Below are 23,218 nucleotides of genomic sequence, written 5' to 3' on the forward strand. Positions count from 1 at the left end.
GAGGAACAGAGGTATAATAGTGTCTCATCAAAGAGATGTCAATCTGTGGAAAGAGGTAAGTAAGATGAATCTAAAATGTGTCATAGATAGATAGCCCTAATAGAACAAGAATAAAGGCATATCATGCAGCATGTGGCAAGCTCCGAGTGCAGTGGCATGCCGACGCGGTATCTACCACTTGCAGTGTGTTGCGCCTGTTTGAGTGGGCACCCGGAAGTGTTTTATAAGGTCACCTTGTGGGTATATAAGAGCCAATAGAAAAAATAAGACCGCAGCGGATTTGATGTGACCAGTTGCTAGGTAGGCTAGTGCTCAGTCAGATGACGCCTATAGTGCGTTCCAAATGAGCGGAAGTAAGCGTTCCACGCTAGCAGATCCATTATAGACCGAAGAAACTGCATTAGGAGGCTAGATACAACAAATTCAATGGATAAGAGGTGAATACTTGAGGCGGAACGGAGCGGGAGAGGGTGGATAAGACGATCCAAGTTATTGAGACCAACAGGGATGGGATTTGATGATCCAGAGGGGGACAATAGGACATTAATACTGGGTCTATTACTAGACTATCTCTGAGGTTGGGAGCTCTTTTAAAGCATGGAAGAAAAGGTTGTGAGAATTCTTTAATATGGGGATATGCGGTTTTCAGAATACCCCAGTGTTTACGAATGCAGCTATGTATGATGTAAGAGAAGGTGTGATATGTGTGTATGAAGGGGATCCTATCAGTAACGGGAGGGCGTGTGGAAATTGTATATAATGTAGCAGACCATTTTGGTCAGTCGGTTTTTGGTAAAGATCCGTGGATAGGTAATCCCTATCATCTTTAATGACCATGATATATAAAAAATAAATTTGCTTCTTACTATGTGACATAACAAACCGTAGCTCAGGCCAACTAGAATCAAGGGTACCAAAGAAAATTTCTAAGGACTCCAATGTGCCTCCCATATGCAGAAGATATCATCTGTATTAGAGAAGGGATTAAGTTTTTGCCCCATGAATAGATGTAAAACATTTTCCTTAGCTATGGAATTACAAAGGTTTTACCGTACACTCAAACTGAAGGTCCACTTCTCTGACTCACCCACTACATCCCAGGTCCCAACTACCACAGTAGCCACACCATCCATTACCGCAGGTCAACTTGGTCTGTTTTCCAAAAGCACCTATCGTCCCCCTAGAGGGAGCCCTGCTCTGGAGACCTTCATTAGCTTTGTTGACAAATTGTTGCAAGAACTTTGCAGCAATATTAGGAGAGGTAAACTCCATTCAAATTCTAACTTTACCTCCCTGGATCAACAGGCTCTCAAAGCTCTCAGAGAGGACAAATCGATTATCATAAAACCTGCGGCCAAAGGTGGAGCCATTGTGGTAATGGATCGGTGTGACTACGAGAAAGAGGTTATGAGACAACTAGGGGATGAAGTAGTATATACAAAGCTCCCACATGACCCTACAAGTAAATTTGACTCAGAGATCTCTGTTATCTTGGAGAGATACACCAGGGAGGGTATTATTGATAAGAAAACCAAGGATTTTCTCACTAATAAACATCCTATGATTCCGTTGTTTTATATCTTGCCCAAAATCCATAAATCGCTGGTGAATCCCACAGGCCGCCCCATTGTGGCGTCTACGGAATCAAAATTTTCTCCATCATTAAGGTTTATTGAAAAAATACTCACCCTCTATCATTAAACAGACCCCTTCCTTCTTGTTGAATACTGGAGATTTTCTCCAGCACATCTATGGCAGACAGAGCATTCCAACTGATGCGATTTTGGTTACCATGGATGTAAAAGATCTTTATACATCAATTCCACACACTATGGGCATAAAAGCCATGGAGGACCTATTGGAACACTCCCAGGTTGAGCCACGAGTCAGGGGTTTGTGTATCAAACTCCTGACCATGATTCTTACTAAAAATTACTTTATGATTCTTTCTTCCTGCAGAACCGGGGTACAGCTATGGGCTCCAGTGTGGCCCCCCATATGCAAATTGCTTCATGGCTTCTTTCGAGGAACACGTGGGGTACCCGAATGCGCTCTTTTGGGATCATGCCATCTTGTGGAAGCACTATACAGATGATATCTTCTTCATATGGGTGGCACATTGGAGTCCTTAGAAATTTTCTTTGGTACCCTCGATTCCAGTTGGCCTGAGCTACGGTTTGTTATGTCACATAGTAAGAAGCAAATTAATTTTTTAGATACCATGGTCATTAAAGATGATAGGGGTTACCTATCCACGGATCTTTACCACAAACCGACTGCCTGAAATGGTCTGCTACATTATATGAGTCTCCACCCACCGGCCATGACCAGATCTATTCCCAGATCACAATTTAAGAGAGTACAACGGATTGTGAAAGATCCGGACCTGTGTGCTACTAAACTCAAGGAAATACAGTCTAAATTCAGGCAACGGGGTTATCCTGACAGGGTACTACAAGAGTCATTGAGGCCTACTATTTCCACACGCCCTCCTGTTACTGACAGGATCCCCTTCGTACACACATATCACCCCTTCTCTTACATCATACATAGCTGCATTCGTAAACACTGGGATATTCTGAAAACCGCATATCCCCATATTAAAGAATCATCACAACCTTTTCTAACATGCTATAAAAGAGCCCCCAACCTCAGAGATAGTCTAGTACATGCTGATTTTGGAACAACAGCTACTCGGAGACAAAGGGTCTTGCAGACACAAAAAACTGGGACCTTCCCATCTTTACAATGCAGGCAATGCAACAATGTACAAAAGGGGCAATCAGATACTTCACCCATACACGGGAAAGAAATATTTGATTAAGGACTTCACCACATGCGACACTTCCTATGTGGTATACCTTATAAAGTGCCCTTGTGGTCTCTTATACGTGGGGGAAACCACATAATCAATAAAAGAAAGGATTTCGAAACATAAGTCCACAATCAGATACAAGAATACCCTGCTGCCAGTCACCCATCACTTCCTTTCAATGGGTCACAACATATCACAACTAAAATTTTAAGTGATTTAATATGTCCCCCCATTGAGACGAGGAGGAGATCGGGTCCAGTTTCTTAAATACCGTGAAGCATTTTGGATACTTGAATTGCAGACCTTGGCCCCAAAAGGCTTGAATAGGGATTATGATCTGTTGTCATTTATTTGAGTTTGACATGCTACATATTTACTCATACGGTCTTTTTCTGATTGCTATAACTAACTATATTTTTAAAAATCTTGACAGCTTATGTTTTGTTTATTTGAAGGGATATTGATGAAATTTTCTTGTTTTTTAGACCCAGTATTAATGTCCTATTGTCCCCCTCTGGATCATCAAATCCCATCCCTGTTGGTCTCAATAACTTGGATCGTCTTATCCACCCTCTCCCGCTCCGTTCCGCCTCCAGTATTCATCTCTTATCCATTGAATTTGTTGTATCTAGCCTCCTAATGAAGTTTCTCTGGTCTATAATGGATCTACCAGCGTGGAACTGTTATTTCCGCTCATTTGGAACGCATTATAGGCGTCACCTGACTGAACACTAGCCTACCTCTGAACTGATCGTGTCATATCCGCCGCAGTCTTATTTTTTCTATTGGTCACGGCTCTTATATACCCACAAGGTGACCTTATAAAGCACTTCCGGGTGCCAACCCACACAGGCGCAACACACTGACAAGCGGTGGATACCGCGTCAGCATGCCACAGCACTCGGAGCTTGTCACTTGCTGCATGGTATGCCTTTATTCTTGTTCTATTGGGGCTATCTATGACACATTTTAGATTCATCTTACTTACCTCTTTCCACAGATTGACATCTCTTTGATGAGACACTATTATACCTCTGTTCCTCTAATTACACAGCCTTCAAGGTATGGTTCTCCTTCCCTCATGTCTCGTTCTCTTCCTTTCGTTTTCTTCTTCTCCTCCCTCCCTCGTTCCTAGTGTATGCGTTATGTTTAAGTGTATTGTCATTGCTTTCATTTATCAAGCCCAGGATTGGGCCATATTTATTTTTTTCATTTTATTTATTTATTTTGTTTTCATAATGTTATTTTGCATATGGTTTTTCTTTCTTCTGTTGTTTACAAATGTTATCTTTATTCTCATAGAGTTTGTATTTATGTATTTTCTTTTCTTTTGATTTCATTATATAGAGTGTACTGATGAAGGTTTTTACCGAAACGTCTGCTGTATAACAATCTTTATCTACTGGCTCATTAAAAAATTGTTTGAAACTTTACCTTGAGTGCTGGGTTCTTGCAAAATAAGAAAATTACTTGCTGAGATGTGACCTGCTGTATTACGTTAGTAACAGAAAAAAATAGATTTTTTTTTACTGTGAACGAGCTCTGCATACAGCTGAATTTCACTGCCAGACAGCTACAAGCTGAGATGTGTCCTGCTGCACGTATCACGGTAGTAGCAGAAAATATTTGAGTTTTAAAGGTGTACTCCTGCATGGAGCACAATATCAACAGTGCACAACAGAGTTCTATGCGAAAAGGTGACCTGCTGTCTCTGTGTGAACCACACTAATAGCAAAAATGACTGATCTGCTGGAAGGTCGATTTCCCAGCCACACAGGATGCTATCTATCTGAACTATGTGACTTAGAAGCAACTGCCTAGCTAACTATCTCAGAATCTCTCAGGATCCAGGAGCAGCCTATCTGCGCTGTTATACTGAGAAAATTGCGCTAAATCAACATGTCTGCTCTTTATATGTAGAGGGACATGTGACTTCCGCAGCCAATGACAGAAACCCTTGTGTCTGGACATTGTGGATGGTTCCTGCTCCCTGAGTGGCTTTCCGGAATCTGCACTCATCAAGTTAAGAAAAAAAAATTGTTAACAGCCCGGCGCTACTCAGACCTCTCCCACCCCTACTCTGACCTCTACCACCCCTTCCCCTTATCAAACATATTCCCCTCACTCATCATTCAGCACCATTACCCTAGCCTAAGTCCTAAAAAATACAGTAGTGGAAACGCGATCATTTCCCGCACTTTGGCCGAATTTTGCCAATTTTCAGTATAAACGCTCGGGTGTCCACAGTCTTCCACATGATTGTGGAGCCTACTGAAACAGACTAAGGGACCTTTTTAAACACTTAGGAAGCCTTTGCAGGTGTTTTTTGTTAATTATTCAAATTTACTGAGATAATAATTTTTGTGTTTTCATTGGCTGTAAGTAGTGATGAGCGAGTACCGTAATATTCGTAATCGCTAAACACGTAACGAGTACTTTGTAATTGTTATGAACTGCTACAAACACTAAGGAAAGATAGGAAAACTGTCCCTACAATAGGACTAAGCTGATTCCCTACGATGCAACGGAGGACCTGTTCCTTGTGAACAGACCCGCCTAAGTCCTCGGCTAGTCTGAACGCAGACCTATAGATATAAGGTAGGGGTCCCTACAAGAACTAAGGACTGGGATATAGTTGGACACCTCCTAGCAGAAATAGTAGCAGAGCAAAGACAAACAAACAGAAGTACTAGTGGTCAAAAGACCAAGCAAACTACAGAGTAAGGTACAAGGCACCTGGCTAGCTTAAGAGTAAATGTAACACTGAAGTCCAGCAAGGCCAGGAGGGCGGAACTGGATTATATAGGCAAAAAGTCATGTGACCAGCAAAATAGAAAAAACTAACAGGAGGGTTCTAACAGTACCCCCTCTTCTATGAGGATCCTCCGGATCCTCCAGACCCAGGTCTATCAGGAAACCTCCTGTGAAACGCTCCGACAAATCTAGGAGCAGAGACATCATCCGCCCTTACCCAGGAGTTATCCTCGGGACCGAAACCTTTCCAAGCGATGAGATACTGCAATCACCGTCTATGCCATCTAGAATTAAGAATGCGAGAAATTTCATATTCACTGTCTTCCTCCACCGGAGGAACAGAGACAGTGGCGTCCCTATCAGAAACATCAGCTTTTTTCAATAAGGAAACATGAAACACCGGATTAATCTTCCAGGAGGTAGGAACCTCCAACCTAACAGCAGATTGGTTAACTACCTGAAGCACCATAAATGGACCCACAAACTTTGGGCCCAATTTCTTAGAAGGAATCCTGAACCGCAGATTCCTAGAGGACAACCAAACCATGTCACCAACAGTAAATATAACCTCTTGACGTTTCCTGTCAAAGTACCTCTTGGATTTTTTGTTAGCCTCTTGAAGGTTACGACGTACATCAGTCCAAACTCTCTCCAAATCACCGGAAAAATTCTCCTCCTCTGGCACAGCCGATACCAATTTGGAGAATGACCCAAACGACGGATGTCTCCCAGTACAACAAAAAAAAGGAGAACACCCAGCAGAAGAGGATGTATGGTTGTTAAGAGCAAATTCAGCCAGTGGCAGAAACTCAGACCACCCCTCTTGATTGTCAGCCACAAAACAACGCAAAAACTGTTCTACATCCTGGTTCTTCCTTTCTGTCTGTCCATTAGACTCAGGATGATAACCAGATGAAAATGACAAATGGACTCCCAACCTGTCACAAAAGGCACGCCAAAAACGAGCCACAAACTGAGGTCCCCTATCGGAAACAATGTCGGTAGGAACGCCATGGAGCCTGACAATTTCTTTAACAAAAGCCTTAGCAAGTGTCTTGGCGCAGGGCAGTTTGATGAAGGGAACCAAGTGACACATCTTGCTAAAACGGTCCACGACCACCCAGATAACAGTAAAACCCTCAGAGGCAGGAAGGTCAGTAATAAAATCCATAGCAAGATGCGTCCAAGGAGCACTAGGAACCTCCAGAGGGCAAAGCAACCCTGCAGCAGGAGCATGTGAAGACTTAGATCTAGCACACACCGTACATTGACGCACCCACTTAATGACTTCCTTCTGCCACCCAGGCCACCAAAAACTGCGACCTACAAGTCTCTTAGTCTCCGAAATTCCTGGATGACCTGCCAACCGAGACTCATGACACTCCACAAACAAATCTCTCCTAAAGTTCCTAGGCACAAACAACCTCCCATGGGGAGTGTTAGATGGGGCATCCTCCTGGGCTTTCAGAATCCCATCTTCCAAAACGGAGTCCAATGCTGCTATCACAACACCTTCCTGTAAAATGCTCTCCTCCTCCTCGGTACCAACCATGGGAGAAAAACTGCGAGATAAACCATCAGCTTTTACATTCTTGGTACCCGGAATGTAAGTAACAGAAAAATTAAACCGCGAAAAGAAAAGTGCCCACCTAGCTTGACGGGCATTCAAGCGCTTGGCAGTATCAAGATAGATCAGATTCTTATGATCAGTAAAAACCTGAATGGGAAATTTAGCACCTTCCAAGAGATGACGCCAATGTTCAAATGCGAGTTTAATCGCCAGCAATTCCCGATTACCGACATCGTAATTAAGTTCGGTCTCAGAAAATTTTTTTAAAAAAAAAGCACAGGGATGTACTCCATCCTTGTTTTCCTGAGACAAAACAGCACCGACCCCCACCGAAGAAGCATCAACCTCAACCAAAAAAGGCTTGGTCTCATCAGACTGCATAAGGATGGGGGCAGAACTGAACCTCTCCTTGAGATACACAAAAGCTTCAATGGCCTCAGTAGTCCACTGGACCGTATTCGCACCTTTCCTGGTGAGATCGGTCAGCGGCTTAACAATTATAGAAAAATTCTTAATGAATTTTCTGTAATAATTGGCGAAACCCAAAAATCTCTGTATTGGTTTCAAACCAATAGGCCTAGGCCATTCCTGAACCACCTGAACCTTCACCGGATCCATCTCAAAGCCCTCGCTGGAGATAATGTAGCCCAAAAAGCTAATTCTCTGCACAGCAAACTCACATTTCTCCAGCTTATCAAAAAGTGAATTGTCGCTTAACAACTGCAATACCTCACGTACGCTCTGCCAATGAGACTCCAGATCCGGCGCAAAAATCAAAATGTCATCCAAATACACCACCACATTCTTACCTATCAACGGTCTTAGGATATCATTAATAAGGTTCTGAAAAAACGCTGGTGCGTTGGTAAGACCAAAGGGCATAACCAGATTCTCAAAATGACCCACTGGAGTGTTAAAAGCAGTTTTCCACTCATCACCTTCCTTCATACGTAACAAATTGTATGCCCCCCGGAGATAAATCTTAGAGAACAACTTGGCCCCCACTAACTGGTTGAACAAGTCAGGAATTAATGGCAGTGGGTAGGAATTGCGTACTGTAATTTTATTAATTTCGCGAAAGTCCAGACATGGACGTAAACCGCTGTTCTTTTTTTTTACAAAAAAGAATCCAACAACCACAGGTGACTTAGAAGGTCTAATGTGACCGGCGGCCAAGCTTGTCTGTATGTATTCCTCCAAGGCCTTTCTCTCAGGGATAGTAAGATTAAATAAGCTACTCTTGGGAAGAGTTGCTCCAGGGACAAACTCAATAGTACAATCATAGTCCCTATGAGGAGGCAAAACTTGCGACTCCTCCTCAGAAAAAACCTTCCAAAAATCCTGAATAGGTGCAGGTAATTTCCCTCTTTCCACAGCAGCAATGCGACCGTTGCAACATCTATCATAACACTTAGGACTCCAAGACTTAATTTCATTGGTAGACCAGTCCAGTACAGGATTGTGCAATTTTAACCAAGGTAACCCCAAAACCACTGGAGCAGGCAAATTATTTAATACCGCCAAATCCAAATTCTCTTGGTGGATACCATTAATGGTGAGGGGAAATTCAAAAACCTTGTGAGTAATACCTTTCAAGGGAGAGCCATCAACAGCAACCACAGAAATAGGAGATGACAAAAGTTTGGATTCTAATTTAAATTTTTCCAAAAAACCCTCATCAATCACATTGAGTGTAGAAAAACGATCCACAAATACCCGAAATTCAATCAACTCCTCCTGGAATGAGGTGCATCCAGAAAGAAATACTCCTTTTGAATTTAAACAAGCTATGCGGGGGTAACTGACCTCTTTTTTTTTTTCTTTGTTCAAACGAAGCACACAGTTCTTAACAAAGTGGTCAGATTTAGCGCAATAAAAACACAATCCTTTAGCAAACCTGCGGTCTTTTTCCTGAGAGTGGGGTGACATCGCCCCAATCTCCATCGGTTCTCCACCCTCCGAACAGACCCTCTGAAAACTAGGAGCTGCCAGAGCAGTAGATTTCTCTTCATTACTCCTAGCACTCAGTCTCCTGTCCACACGTATAGCTAATTGCATTGCCTCCTGCAAGGTTCCAGGTTTTGGGAAGGCAATCAGCATATCCTTAACCCTTTCACCTAGACCATCAAGAAACAAACATTTTAATGCTGAGTCATTCCATTCCACGTCAGCCGACCGTCTTCTGAAGTATGTACAATAATTTTCCACATCACCTGATCCCTGCTTCAAACGTCTTAATTCAGTTTCAGCAGATGAGACTCGATCAGGATCATCATACAACAACCCCATAGCAGAAAAAAAATCTTCCTCAGATCTAAAACACGGATCATTAGGTTGTAGAGAAAAGGCCCATCCCTGTGGTTCTTTGCGCAAAAGTGACATTATAAACCCAATGCGCTGTGATTCATTCCCCGAGTATCTGGGTCTTAAACGAAAATATAATAAACAAGCGTTTTTAAAGGAAAAAAAATCTTGCCGTTTACCATAAAAAAAGTCTGGCAGTCCTACCTTCGGTTCGACAAAATGCGCTCCAGGACAGCTACTCACGTGTTGCTGGAGCTCGGCCACCGCCAAAGACAGTCCCTGCAGGCGTTGAGCCAACTCCTGAACCGACACCATGCTGAAATCAGGATTTCTTTCCTTAGAGTGTTTTATTTTTAGGCTGGACTTACTGTTATGAACTGCTACAAACACTAAGGAAAGATAGGAAAACTGTCCCTACAATAGGACTAAGCTGATTCCCTACGATGCAGCGGGGGACCAGTTCCTTGTGAACAGACCCGCCTAAATCCTCGGCTAGTTTGAACGCAGACCTATAGATATAAGGGAGGGGTCCCTACAAGAACTAAGGACTGGGATATAGTTGGACACCTCCTAGGAGAAATAGTAGCAGAGCAAAGACACACAAACAAACAGAAGTACTAGTGGTCAAAAGACCAAGCAAACCACAGAGTAAGGTACAAGGCACCTGGCTAGCTTAAGAGTAAATGTAACACTGAAGTCCAGCAAAGCCAGGAGGGCGGAGCTGGATTACATAGGCAAAAAGTCATGTGACCAGCAAAAGAGAAAAAACTAACAGGAGGGTTCTAACAGTAGCACCTAGTCCCTCTGCTCAGTTCCTCCCTGGTTCACGGAGTCGACTGAGCTGCCGTTTGACCTTGGTCGGATCGGTTTGATACTTAGTTACGCCCCTCCAGGCACTCCTCGGTTCATGGTACAGTGGGATCACTAATCACGCTCACGCTAGTCTGCCCGGGCATCTGCATTACAGTTTGCTCAGGCCATGGTTCCCTTTGAGCCCCACGGCCCTTCGCTCTCAGAGACATTTGAATCCTTGTCTGGCGAATATGTGCACCAAGAAAAATTTTTTTTCTCAACCTGAGGTCCAGGCAATTTATGCACCAGCCCAAATGGAGCTATCAGCACTCGTTCCTGCGGATCCACCACGGTGTTTTGGGGATCCAAAACAAAGCCGTGCATTTGTGGAGCAATGTATTCTGCATTTCAAATTCTAGCTCACTATTTTCCCACTGATCGGGTGAAAGTAGCATTCATGATGTCCTATTTAGCGGGTGATGCCTTAAATTGGATCACCCCCCTATGGGAAGCATGGGATCCTATCGTCTTTGACCTGCAGGCCTTCCTGGTGGCCTTTCTAATGGTCTCCGATGACCCTAACCCTGAGGCTTCTGCTAAAGCTTCCCTTCCCAGTACCCCGGAGCAGCCCCTATGGGTAATGTGTGTAGGTAGCCTACCAGTTCTCCAGCCTGAAGAGACTGCTGCCCACATAGAATCCACACAGGATGACAATGCTCCACAGAATACTTCCCTTCCCAACCTCAAGAAGCAGTCCAGACATGCAAGGCGTAGAGGCAAACCGTCACGCCAGGTTCTGTCCTCCCAAAGACCTCCTGTTCCCCAGCCTGTAGAGGCAGCTCTCCGCACAGAATCCATGAGGGATGACTATGTTCGTCAGGCAAAGCAGAGGCCAGAACTCAGTCACAAAATCGGATTGCGGTCCCACTGCGGTTGTTTGGGACGCCGTGACGGTCTTTGTCCAGCCAAGGTTGGAGAATCCCAAGACATTAGGCCTGTAGGAGAGGCTGCCCTTGGCGTTACTGTTTCCTCTCCACAGATGACCATGACTGTCTCTGTGGCAAGTGAAGGCCTCGGATTAACTGGAAGTTTCGGGCTAAAAGCCTTGAAGAGTCGGTGTTTGATTCCCGTCCGACAACTCCAGAAGCCGGTTTGGGCATTGTCAGCGGAAGGACGAGCCCCACTCAGAAACAGTTAAAATATGTCTGTACAAATTAATCTCCAGATTGGAGCATTACACATGAAGAAGTTCACATTCCAGGTGCTGTCTGGTTTACCCACAGGTCGTCCAGAGCCGAGAGATCTAGCGCCCACTCAGGTCTGGAGATCCTGCATGGTGTTTCCTGGGGGACTGCTGAGGTGCAAGGGGTGTCCAGTCTCCATATCTTCAGGACAGTCAGCAGTTTCTTCTTCTTCTTTACCAGATCTGCTAGTCGCTGACTTGCTGTGCGCTGAAGTCTCCGAAGGATGGGAAACGGAGGCATTGTCCCCACACAGTCTCGAAGATTGTACCAATGATCTGGCTTTAGGCACCGCCCCGCCTCACAGACGTGTCATCTCAGAAACTAGACTGAAGTTGGCCCCTAAGCAAGGATCCTCCATCTCTAACAAATCTGGCAATAAGTCCATCAATGCGGTGGCTACCTCCGAGTCTCTGCACCCCTCCAAGCAGGCGGAGGACCTCCAGTTGCCTCCTGAATTTTCCGGGGTGCTATCTAATAACAAATGGAGAGAGACTTTTCTGCACCCTGTACCAGGTACTTTGCCCATTTCATCCAGTAAGCTGCGCAAAGTGTACGTCAAGGCGGTGGTTACCCCCGAGTCTCTGCACCCCTCCAACCAGGCGGAGGACTTCCAGTTGTCTCCTGAATCCTCCGGGGTGCTACCTGATAACAAATGGAAAGAGACTTTTCTGCACCCTGTACCTGGTACTTCGCCCACTTCATCCAGTAAGCTTGGCAAAGTGCACGTCAAGGCGGTGGTTTCCCCCGAGTCTCTGCACCCCTTCAACCTGGTGGAGGATCTCCAGTTGTCCCGTGAATCCTTTGGGGTGCTACCCAATATTAATAAGTGGAGAGAGACTTTCCTGTGTCCTGTTCCTGGTTCCTCGCCCACTTCATCTGTTGCTGAGGATGGCCCGATGGAAGGAAGCATCCTAGTTACCAAGATGATGAGACCAGCTTTGTTCCCTCTAGTGGACAGAAGAAGAAATCTTCTTGAGGAGAAGGATCGGCCTCCAAATTCTCTGCAGAAAATCCTTGCTGGCTGGAGGAAGAGGGGGCGTAAAGGGGGCGGTACTGTAACATCCCTGGCGGCGTGCTTATGACGCACCCCCTGGGCCATGTTCAGGGGATACCCGGAGCCGGATCTGGGTAGGGGTAGTAGTCCTTGTGGCGGTGACCCGGTCCGTGCCCAGGGTGTCAAACTAAGTGGCAGTCTATGGCAGTAGATGTTAGAATATGTGTCGACTACGCCACCCGTTGAGTGCGGCTTTGAAGCCGCCGCTGCAGAACAGTCCGCTGAGGCCGGTGGTATGGGTGCAGCGATGATGTTATAACCCCCAACGGAAGGGGTATGGCCTCAGGGCAGCAGATGAAGATGATAGGGGTTGTGACGGTGCAGTAAGAAGAGTCAGAGTCAGGAGATGCAGTTTCAGGGGTTTTACTCACAAGTGTTCTCTCAGTCACTCTGGCCTTGAGTGACCACCCGAGCCGTGCTGCGTCCACCAGGTCCTGGACTCGGCTAACCCCCAGGCAGTTCTGGAGCGTGGTCCTGAGCTCCCTTCTCCCTCTCTGTCTCTGGCCATTCCCACCAGGGATCCACCTTTGGCCGGCTCCCTCGGGTCTCTTAGTGGTCAAACCTCCTCTGGGTTCCCTGACCCTATGCTTGGTGTGCCTTTCTGGTGGATTTGGTGAGGGTCGTGGCAAATCTTGACCACGACCTCCGGTTCCTGGCTGAGGATAAGTGGCCTCCACCAGTTCGGGTTCCGGTACCCATGTCCGCCAACCCTTCACCCTTTTTGGTCTGATTCTGGATTCTTAGGGTTCCCTCTGATCTTCCACTCTGGGCCTTTCTTTCTCCTCTCTCCTCTGCAGGCTTGGCTCTGGAGCTGGGCCCAGCCGGAGCCACAGCTCCCTGTCAGCCCTCCTGGCTGAGCTCCTCTGCTCTGCTCCTCCTCAGGCTGAACTCGACCCTCTTCTAAGATGGTGCCCACCTTATATACTCCCTCTATGTGTGAGCCCAGGTGACTAGCACCCAATGAGCTCCTAGCTTTACCCACAGTACTCCCCCTATCTGCCCCTACACTACTGGGATGTTCCACCCCCCCTCCCACTCCAGCCAGGGACAGACGCTGTCGTACCTGCACATATACTTGGTGGGAGTACCGTAGTTCTGTCCCCCGGAAATGGGATGTATGTAGTGCATGCAGCCTACTGAGCTCAGTCCCACACTCCATCCTTACCCGGGAGTGGAATACCACACCTCTGGAGTGAGGTGCAATACCCCTGTAGCAGCCGAGTCCTCAGGGTGCTACACTTAAATAGTGCACCACCTCCCACCATGCAAGACTGCAATCTTACCTGTCAGTCCAGGCTGAACACTTTGCTACTGTACCTGCTGTGTCCATGTCTCTTGTCTGATTGCTTAGGGCGTCAGCGCGGCTTTCTGCCTGTTTATTATAGCTACTGTGTGCACAGTTCTAATGAGTCCCCAGCCTATTGTTGTGAGTCACTGGATACTTAAACCCCCTCCACCCAGCAGGAGGTGCCTGAGCAACACTTTCTCTCAGTTTGTCCTTTGCAACTGAATTGCCAGGTCCTGTCCTGTATGTAGTCTGTTCCACCACCCTGGGGGCTGTATACCCAGGCCTGTTACCTGTCTGTTCTGCAACCCTGGGCACTGTATACCCAGGCCTGTTACCTGTCTGTTTCCGCCACCCTGGGGGCTGAGTTCCCAGGCTCGTTTCTGTATCTTGTTTTTGTTTCAGTTCCTGTCTGAACAGTGTCCTAGCCCGTTTCTTGTTTGTTTCTATGTTTGTACCTTCCCTTTTCCTGCAGTGTCTGAACCTGCACCAACTCCAACTCATTGTCTCTGTACTTCTGTTTGTGAGTTTTGTGTCCACTCGCTACTTCATTGTAAGTACCTTGTGTGTATCTGGTTCTGCTCATTCTGTTTCCCTGCCTCCGTATTTACCTCCTGTGTTCTAGCTATCTTCCTGTATCTTCCAGTCTGTTCCATGTGAACAGAGCCCTGTCCTGTCTGCCTTCACCTTCTGCTCTGTTCTGCTCCGCTTGTTTACCGCACCTGCTGTTCCACTCTGCTCCGCTTGTTTACCACGCCTGCGGTTTTGCTCCGCTCTGCTTGTTCACCGCGCCTGCGGTTTTGCTCCGTTCTGCTTGTTCACTGCACCTGCGGTTTTGCTATGGTCTGCTTGTTCACCGCACCTGCGGCTTTTCTTTCCTCTGCTTGCTCACCGCACCTGCGGTTCTGCTCCGCTCTACTTGTTTACCGCTCCTGCGGTTTTGCTCCGCTCTGCTTGTTCGCCACTCCTGCGGTTTTGCTCCGCTGGTCCGCCGCACTCATTTGTGACCTGCCCACGCGGTGGAACTCAACCTATCATATGTTGGCGATGATTAGTGAACAGCAGAGGGCAGTAGCTGAATACCAGCTTCAACACGCCCGTCAGACTGAGAGTTAGTCACCACACATAACAAATGTTGAGTGGGTGTGGATCGCTGATATTTGTGAGGTTCTTGAGAACTTTGAGTACTGCACCAACCTCGTGAGCGGTGACCATCCCGCTGCTGTGTCTCTTAAAACAATAACTTCATAATCTCAAAGAGGAAGCTTTGAGTGCCCAGCGTGTTAGTATGGTGCCAGATTTCCCAATGGGTGATACTACCCAGCCCAGCCAATATTCTGAGGCAACATTGGGTGATGAGGAGGAAGATGAGGAGGATGAGGAGTTAGAGGACTCGTTTTTCTGTGCTACCGAGGGGACTTGTAATGCTACAGAGGGGACACCCAACCCAAGCTTCATGTCTGTCCAGCCTGGATGGGCTCGAGAGGAAGAGGTGGAGGAGGAGGCGAGTCAGCGTGAGCAGAGGATGGGTACTGTTTCTACTGTTGGGGACACAGAACATTTGCCTTTTTGCAGCTTGGCCCACATGGCATAGTTCATGTGTAAGTGTCTGTGGCAAGACCCTCGCGTGATACACATTTTATCCAACAATAATAATAATTTTTATTTATATAGTGCCAACATATTCCGCAGCACTTTACAATTAAGCGGGGACATGTGCATACAATAAATTCAATACAAGGTAAGACAGTTTAAGCAGTTACATTAGGAGTAAGGTCCCTACTCGCAAGCTTACAATCTACAAGGAAAAGGGGGGACACAATAGGTGAAAAGTGCTTGTTATTTCAGGTCTGGCAATTATAATAAGTAGGGATTTTCATAAAAAGCTGTATGATCCAGTCATCAGCCAGTATGCATAAGTGCAATAATCAAGTATTGAGTGCAGTTATCATGTGCATGGAGGGTGTGGAGACAGATGAATAGTAGGGTGCAGATTCTGAATAATATTTAGAAGGAGGGAACAGGGGAAAGTTAGTTTACTGAGTAGTTGAGGTGGTAGGCTTGTTTAAAGAGATGGGTTTTTAAAGCGCGCTGTAATTCTTTTAAAGTATTTTTTCTCTATTACCACCTCTCCTAGATAATAGTACATGATCAATTATGCTAAACTTAAGATCTTTTTCCTTGTGATTCAAATCTGTAAAATGTTTAGACATGTCATATATAAACAGAAAACCTGTCTAAACATTTTACAGATTTGAATCACAAGGAAAAAGATCTTAAGTTTAGAATAATTGATCATGTACCATTATCTAGGAGAGGGGGTAACAAAGAAAAATACTTAAAAAGAAAGAATTACAGTGGATTTATAAATAAAATATATTGAAACCTAATGGTCTGAATGTTGACTATAAATTACATACACTTATCTGATGGTTTTCTCCCCTTTTCTTTTTTCATTTTCTATAGTTTTAGGTATTTTAAAACTTTTTTTGTAAATATTTTTATTAATTTTGATTTTCATCTCTTTTGCAGAGATTCACTTCTGATGAACATTTTCACCTCACCTTTTGTGGTTACAAGAAGCTTCTGAGTAACACCATGTATGTTTATTGTGATTGATTATATTAAAGACATTATTGTAATTAAATCATGAATGACAATTTACTATTAATATTTCCCATAGGGTATGTTTTAAATCAATTGTTTATTAATAAAAATATATATGATTGTTCTATTGAAGTTTTAAGACATGCATGGTGTTAGTGCAGAGTTAGGGCATCTTTGTCCTCCTTTTAGATGGCCCCTTTAGTATAGAAACCGCTAGTGAGCCTACGCGAGACTTGAAAATAGTTTGGTCTTGTTAAACATGGCGGAACATCGATGTGCATGCGCAGTGAGTGGACTTTGGTCACTCGTTAGCTCTAGCTTTAGTGGAATTCAGCACATGTGCGGTTTCACTTCTGGGACGCTGAGCATGGCGAGGGCCATGGTTACCACAATGGTGGGGTGAGTCATTAATGTAATATACACAGTGGTCACATGGATTTAATTAATATTTATTGTAGACACATGTTGCGCATAAATCAATACTTGATTGGGTATAAGATAATTAAGATTTATTGAATAAAGATATATTCTGTAACCTGATGAAATTTTATTGATGGAATTGAATATGTATTGCGAAATAACTGCACTTTGCATAGTGCACTTTATATTTAATTTAAGATATTTATATGAATTTCTTTGTAAATTAATGATTGCTTGAACATGCTATATATATAAGGACTGCACTATGATGTATTGCTTGAGAAAGTCCCTCAATAGGGACGAAAAGTCAATTCTTTAAATATCATGTTCTATTGAGTTTTCATTAATAGTCTTTGTGAAATACTCACTTAAAAGTCCTCTACACTTTGCTTTGCTGCCCCCTACAGTGACAATGTATGCATATGATTTGGTTCTTGATAGAGCTTTGGAACTGTTTCTGTCAGTGTGTCTCTTGCACAGTAATACACTGCGGCATCTTCAGAGTTCACGTTGTCCATTTTCAGATATAGCATGTTATTACTGTAGTCAGTGGAGATTGTAAATCGTCCTTTGATTACATCTGCATAGTTTGTGCTCCCTCCATATATATTGCACAACCACTGTAATCCTTTGCCGGGAGCCTGCCTGACCCAGCTCATCCAATAGCTACTCATGGAGAAATCAGAAGCTTTACATGAAAGTGTGTGAGAACCTCCAGGCTTTACCACCACTGGGTCTGATGACTGAGTAAGACCAGTGTCAGAAGAGACACCTGAAAAAAGGAAAACATGAAGCAGAAGATATAGCTTAATCATATCTACGTAACATAATAATATACAGTATATCGACCCCTGAATTATTTTACCTGCCAAACAGAACATTAATGTGAACAAAGCAAGAGATGTCTCCATCATTGCAAACAATGTGGCCCATCACCCAGACAACATGTTAATATACCGGGCAGCCTTAGAAGCTCATTATCAAACCGGAAGAGTGTCACCATGTTTGCATAACACCATGACTCAAGCATTGTAGAGGCTGTCCTCAACCACCTTCTGTCAAATACCACGCTATTGAACTCCTTGTTTTTCTCAAAGAAAAACAAATCCATCGTTAAGGATTAAATTGGCCGAGTCGGCCTTTATTATAACAAACATAACAATCAATAATCAGTTTAGCTTAAAGGAGGTTCACAAAACACCACCAGGCCATTACCAAACTCCAAACACAATTGGGGGGTACCATCTACTTGATGTACAACCCACACACCATAATTTTCCACCAATGCCAAGAACCCCCTCGCCCCACCAAGCCAAAATGACACGAAAATCAACCCTACTTATGTCCATTGTTGCCAAGAGAATTTTTTTTTTTAAATACAAAATAAAAACAAAATAAAAAGGGGTGGGCGGGACCTTTTGCTGTGGTACCCCCATACTGATTCTATATTACCACTCTTAAAAGTTTGACCTGACTAATTACCCACTAACCTATGCGCAGTCAAACTAATTAATCCCCTGCTTGCCCTACAAAGCTGAGTCATGGGTTACTATGTCCATAGATCTGCTGGGGCTCTATTTTTCATGTATAAATTCAACAAGGGCAGGAATTAAAGGAAACCTGTGTTTAAGTTCATATTGACTTATTTAAAGCAGCACTAATTAGTGACAAGGCTATTGAACATAGGGAGAAAAATATTGTAGTAAAAACATCCATATTCTTGGAGTTTCGCGTGATTATTATTACATACAGTACTTCATGTCAACATTCTTAAAGTGCCTTTCCCATGTCTTACATTTATGGCCAATTCATGGCTGCGGGTCAGAAACAAGGTTGTCAACCGTCTAACAACTTCTGGACAGTACATAAAAATAACACCCTTTATTAGTGAAAAAAATTGGAGGCATCCATAATTTTTTGAAGCAAGATAAACTTGTATAGATTATTATTATGACCGTAAATATCATCATTTACAGTTCACAGTAAATGCATCTAATGTCTAAATATAACAAGTATGGACTAAAGACCTATATCACTAAGAATCATAATGATTTATTATGGTTTTCAAATATATCAGTAAAAATATCTTTGTCTGTGATTTTTTTATAAGCTGTCCAGAAAAAGTAAAAAATCAAGTTGGCTATCCTGGTATGACAGATAGATGTACAAGTGCCTTGAGAAAGGGACCCATTGCATGTTGTAGTCAGTTGAGAGGTGGTTGGAACTTCCATACAAATGACCTTTCCAGTGAAAGTGCTCAGGATACATATTCATCCAATCAGTGAGACCTGTATCCAGGGCCAGGCTTGCCATCGTGTAAATCTGGCAAATGCCAGATAAGCTGGCAGAGTTGTGGGCCTCATTGATTGCAACATTGTTAACAGTATTGACTGTTCTAACTTTATGAAACTTTATGGAGGGCTGTGTGGGGATCATCATACTCTAAGTGGGACTGTGTGGAGACTATTATACTCTGTGGAGGGCTGTGTGGGGACCACAATACACAATTGACAGCTGTGTGGGGACCATTATACTATATTGGGTTCTGTGTAAGGACCATCATATTCTATGGGGGAGCTGTGTTGGAACATCGTCCTTTATGAGGGGCTGTGTGGGGATGCTCATACTCTACGGGGGGACTGTCAGGAGACCATTATAGTTTATGCGGGGCTGAGTGGTGACCACCATACAAAATTGACACCTGTGTGAGGACCATTATACTCTATTGGGGGCTGTGTGGGACCATCATACTCTGTGAGGGACTGTGTGGAGACCATTATAGTTTATGCAGGGCTATGTGAGGACCACCATGCAATATTGACAGCTTGGTGAAGATCATTATACTCTATTGGGGGCTGTGTGAGGACCATCTTACTCTACTGGGGGCTTAGTTAAGACCATTACAATCAATGGGGTGCTCTCTGGGGACCATTATACTCTATGGGGGCTCTGTGTGGACCATCATACTCTATGGGGGACTGTGTGGAGACCATTATACTCTATGTGGGCTGTGTTGGTACCACCATACACAATTGACAGCTGTGTGAGGACTATCATACTTTATTGCAGGCTATGTGGGTACCATAACACTCTATGGTGGGCTCTGTGGGGAGCATCATACTATATGTGAGGCTGTGTGGAGTCCATCATACTCTATGGAGAGCTTCAGTTGGGGCAAATTAACTGTTTATGTGCCGCAATACATATCCCTCTCTGTATCTTGAAAAGTTGAGAGGTATGTCATTTTGTTACTGTACCTCTTTGGTGTGATAGGACTTATGCTATGAGGCCCCATGATTTGTTTATATGCATCATTAGTACAATAAAAATGCACTGAGGTTGATTATTATAAGGAGGCACACTATGAGATTGCTAATTTTATAGGGCAAGCACATGAAGCATTATTATTAGTGATGAGCGAGCACTAAAATGCTCGGGTGCTTGTTGCTCGAGTCGAGCAAATTGGAATGCTCGGGTGCTCGACCCGAGCAACGAGCCCAATGTAAGTCTATGGGAAACTCTAACATTTTTCTGGCGGCCCCCCAGGAGGTCTGAGGGGGCCTAAAAATTGCCCAAATCGATGGGAACAGTGCTCAAATGCCATGGGAGCAGCATGGGGAAGACCCCTGGAAGCATCTCTGACTCCCAGGTCACTGCTGTCAACAATGTTGTCAGAGTATTACGCCACTTTTACGGAATCACAATAAAACTATCAAAACAAAAAGAAAAATGGATTTTCCTGGAAAAAAATGTTAAGGAACATCCTTTCCAGGGTAATGACTTGCATATAAGGCAAAATAAATAACCAAAAACAAAAATGATTTTCCACACCTTGGGCTATGTTCACACATAGAATTTTTGATGCGTTTTTGCACTTTTGCATTGCTTTCAATGGTGAAAAAAACATTTACCAGTAAATGTAATTTTAACATTTTACTATCTTATCTGGCCATGTGGTGTTTCATTTATAAAAGAGGGACTCTGAAAGTCACAAAGCCTATTTTTATAGGGCCATCAGGTGGCCCTTACTATTCTTAAAGGGCCACCAGTTGTCCCTCACTATTGTTAGAGGGCCATTAACTGGCTATGCTTTGTTGTTCCCATTATAAAGGAGCGGTTCTGCTATACCATTATTATTGCGTATGTAGTGACTGCAACGGCTGCCTAAATTTAGGAAAAACCCCAATACCAATCTAAAGACACATAGATGAGGGCCTCGATAACAAAATGTTCCCATTATAAAGGAGCGGTTCTGCTATACAGTTATTGCACATGCAGTGACTGCAACAGCTGCCTAAATTTAGGAAAAACCCCAATACCAATTTAAAGACACATAGAGGAGGACCTCGGTAACAAAATGTTCACCCACACATGTGGCGGCTCCGTCAGAACCTAGTGTTCTATGACCCTTGTGCTGCCCTGCTATTCCGAGAACAGATCCCTGTTCTTCTGCAGCAACTCCCGACACTACTGATTTTGGGCCTTCGTTAGCGTCTCCACTATTGCGACTCCTCCAACCTCACCTTCTGGTTTTGCCAGCAAGCATGGAGCTTCAACAGCCTCTCTGTCCTGCCACGGCTTGACGAGGTTGACGTGGTATATCTGGTATGGCTTACATCATCCTGGTTGATGAATGCTGTAATTCACTTCACCAACCTTTTCCACCACTTCATACGACCCTTGCCACTTGGCCAAAGAAATTACTTTCCACGGTAGGAACCCTGTCACCAGGATTGAACTGCCGCACTCTGGCTGACCGGTTGTAGACCCTGGCCTGCGCCTCCTGTGCCTGGAGGGGATGTTCCTTTATGAAGGGCATCACCTTTGCTATCCTCTCCTGTATCAGGGCGACATGCTGAATGACGCTCCTGTGGGGCGTGACCTCTGCTTCCCAGGTTTCCTTTGCTATGTCTACGAGACCCTGCGAATGTCGGCCGTACAGGAGTTCAAATGGTGAGAACCCAGTAGAAGCCTGTGAAACCTCTCGGATAGAGAACAACAGATACGGCAGAAGACAGTCCCAGTCCTCCCGTCCTTTTCTATGGCCTTCCTCAGCATACTTTTCGGAGTTTTGTTGAACCTCTCCACGAGGCCATCTGTCTGAGGATGGTATACTGATGTTCTCAGTTGGATGATTTGCAGGAACTTGCACAATTCCCTCATCACCTTACTCATAAAGGGGGTTCCCTGATTTGTCAGGATCTCCTTTGGCAACCCTGTCCACATAGGACAGGACCTGCAATACTTTAATATTTCCAGGTGATATCTGGGCCAATAGAACCTCTGCACGACCTGTTCCTGCATTTTTTCCACTCCCAGATGTCCCTCCAAAATGTGTGAATGGGCCATGTCCAACACCCTCCGTCTATAGGGCCCCGGCACCAATAACTGTTCCACAAGCTCCTCCTTCACTTTTGTAACACACTACAACAACTCCCCACTCAACATAAAATAGGGAAATTGTGTGTCAGCCCCAGGCTCCTGTGCGATCCCATTTATGACAGTGACATTATTGAAGGCTTCCCTCAGAGTTAGGTCCCTATGTTGGGCAGACCCAAAATTCTCGCTGGTCACCCCTAACTCGGAATGTCAGGCTCAGGGGACACTACGTCCTCATCCCCCACAAGGACACAACATGGAAACCCGTCTGACTCTGGGTGTGGTGATTAGTGATGAGCGAGTATGTTTTGTTAACCCTTTCGCCGAGTATGCTCAGGCGAGCACCAAGTAGTTACTGCTGCTCGGTGATATGTTTTAATCACTCCCGTGTGCATGATTTGCGATTGTTTGACAGCTTTAATACATGTGAGGAATGTCTATTTCTTACACATTCCTCACAAGTATTAAAGCTGTCAAACAGTCCCAAATCATGCACACGGGAGTGATTCAAACATATCACCGAGCAGCTGTAACTACTCGGTGCTCGCCCGAGCATACTCGCCGAAAGGGTTAACAAAACATACTCGCTCATCACTAGTGGTGATACCTCTTCAGGGTTAGCTGGTTTCTTATCCGAGCCAGCGAACGTTGAACACTTCCCCCACAGATCCCAAAATAAACAAAAGTCCCGACTTATAATAATGGGGTGCAACAAATCCTGAATGACGCCGACTTCGTAGGACTCAGAACTGTGGGCCATTTAAATGTCCACTCTGGCCAAGGGGTAGTCCTTAGCATCACCATGAATGCACCGTACGCCGACTTTTTTCCCTGGGATCAGTTGAAGAGGAAGTGTGGCCCTCACAAGGGTCACCATACAGTTCACACTGCAGGCCGGATACGCATAATATGAACAGCGGCATCCTATGCTGCAGTCCATCTGCTCAGGGGTCAGGGTTCAACGGGCGGCTATTTGGCCTGGGCCATGGCACCT

General features: G+C 44.7%; 1 protein-coding gene across 1 annotated transcript in view; it reads right to left on the reverse strand.

The window, feature by feature from the left end:
- Positions 1 to 15,984: 15,984 nt before the first annotated feature.
- The window catches only part of LOC141231025 (uncharacterized), a 71,802-nt gene continuing 64,568 nt past the window's right edge, over positions 15,985 to 23,218 (reverse strand). The window contains exons 9-10 of the mRNA XM_073667723.1: positions 17,332 to 17,617; positions 15,985 to 16,012 (exon numbers count right to left, since the gene is read on the reverse strand). Of these exons, the coding sequence (XP_073523824.1) occupies positions 15,985 to 16,012; positions 17,332 to 17,617 (314 nt within the window). The remainder of the gene's footprint in view (positions 16,013 to 17,331; positions 17,618 to 23,218) is intronic.

The sequence above is a fragment of the Phyllobates terribilis genome, unplaced genomic scaffold (genome assembly GCF_046119375.1).
Source record: "Phyllobates terribilis strain yellow unplaced genomic scaffold, ASM4611937v1 Scaffold_1__5_contigs__length_1240528914, whole genome shotgun sequence".
Lineage (NCBI taxonomy): Eukaryota > Metazoa > Chordata > Amphibia > Anura > Dendrobatidae > Phyllobates > Phyllobates terribilis.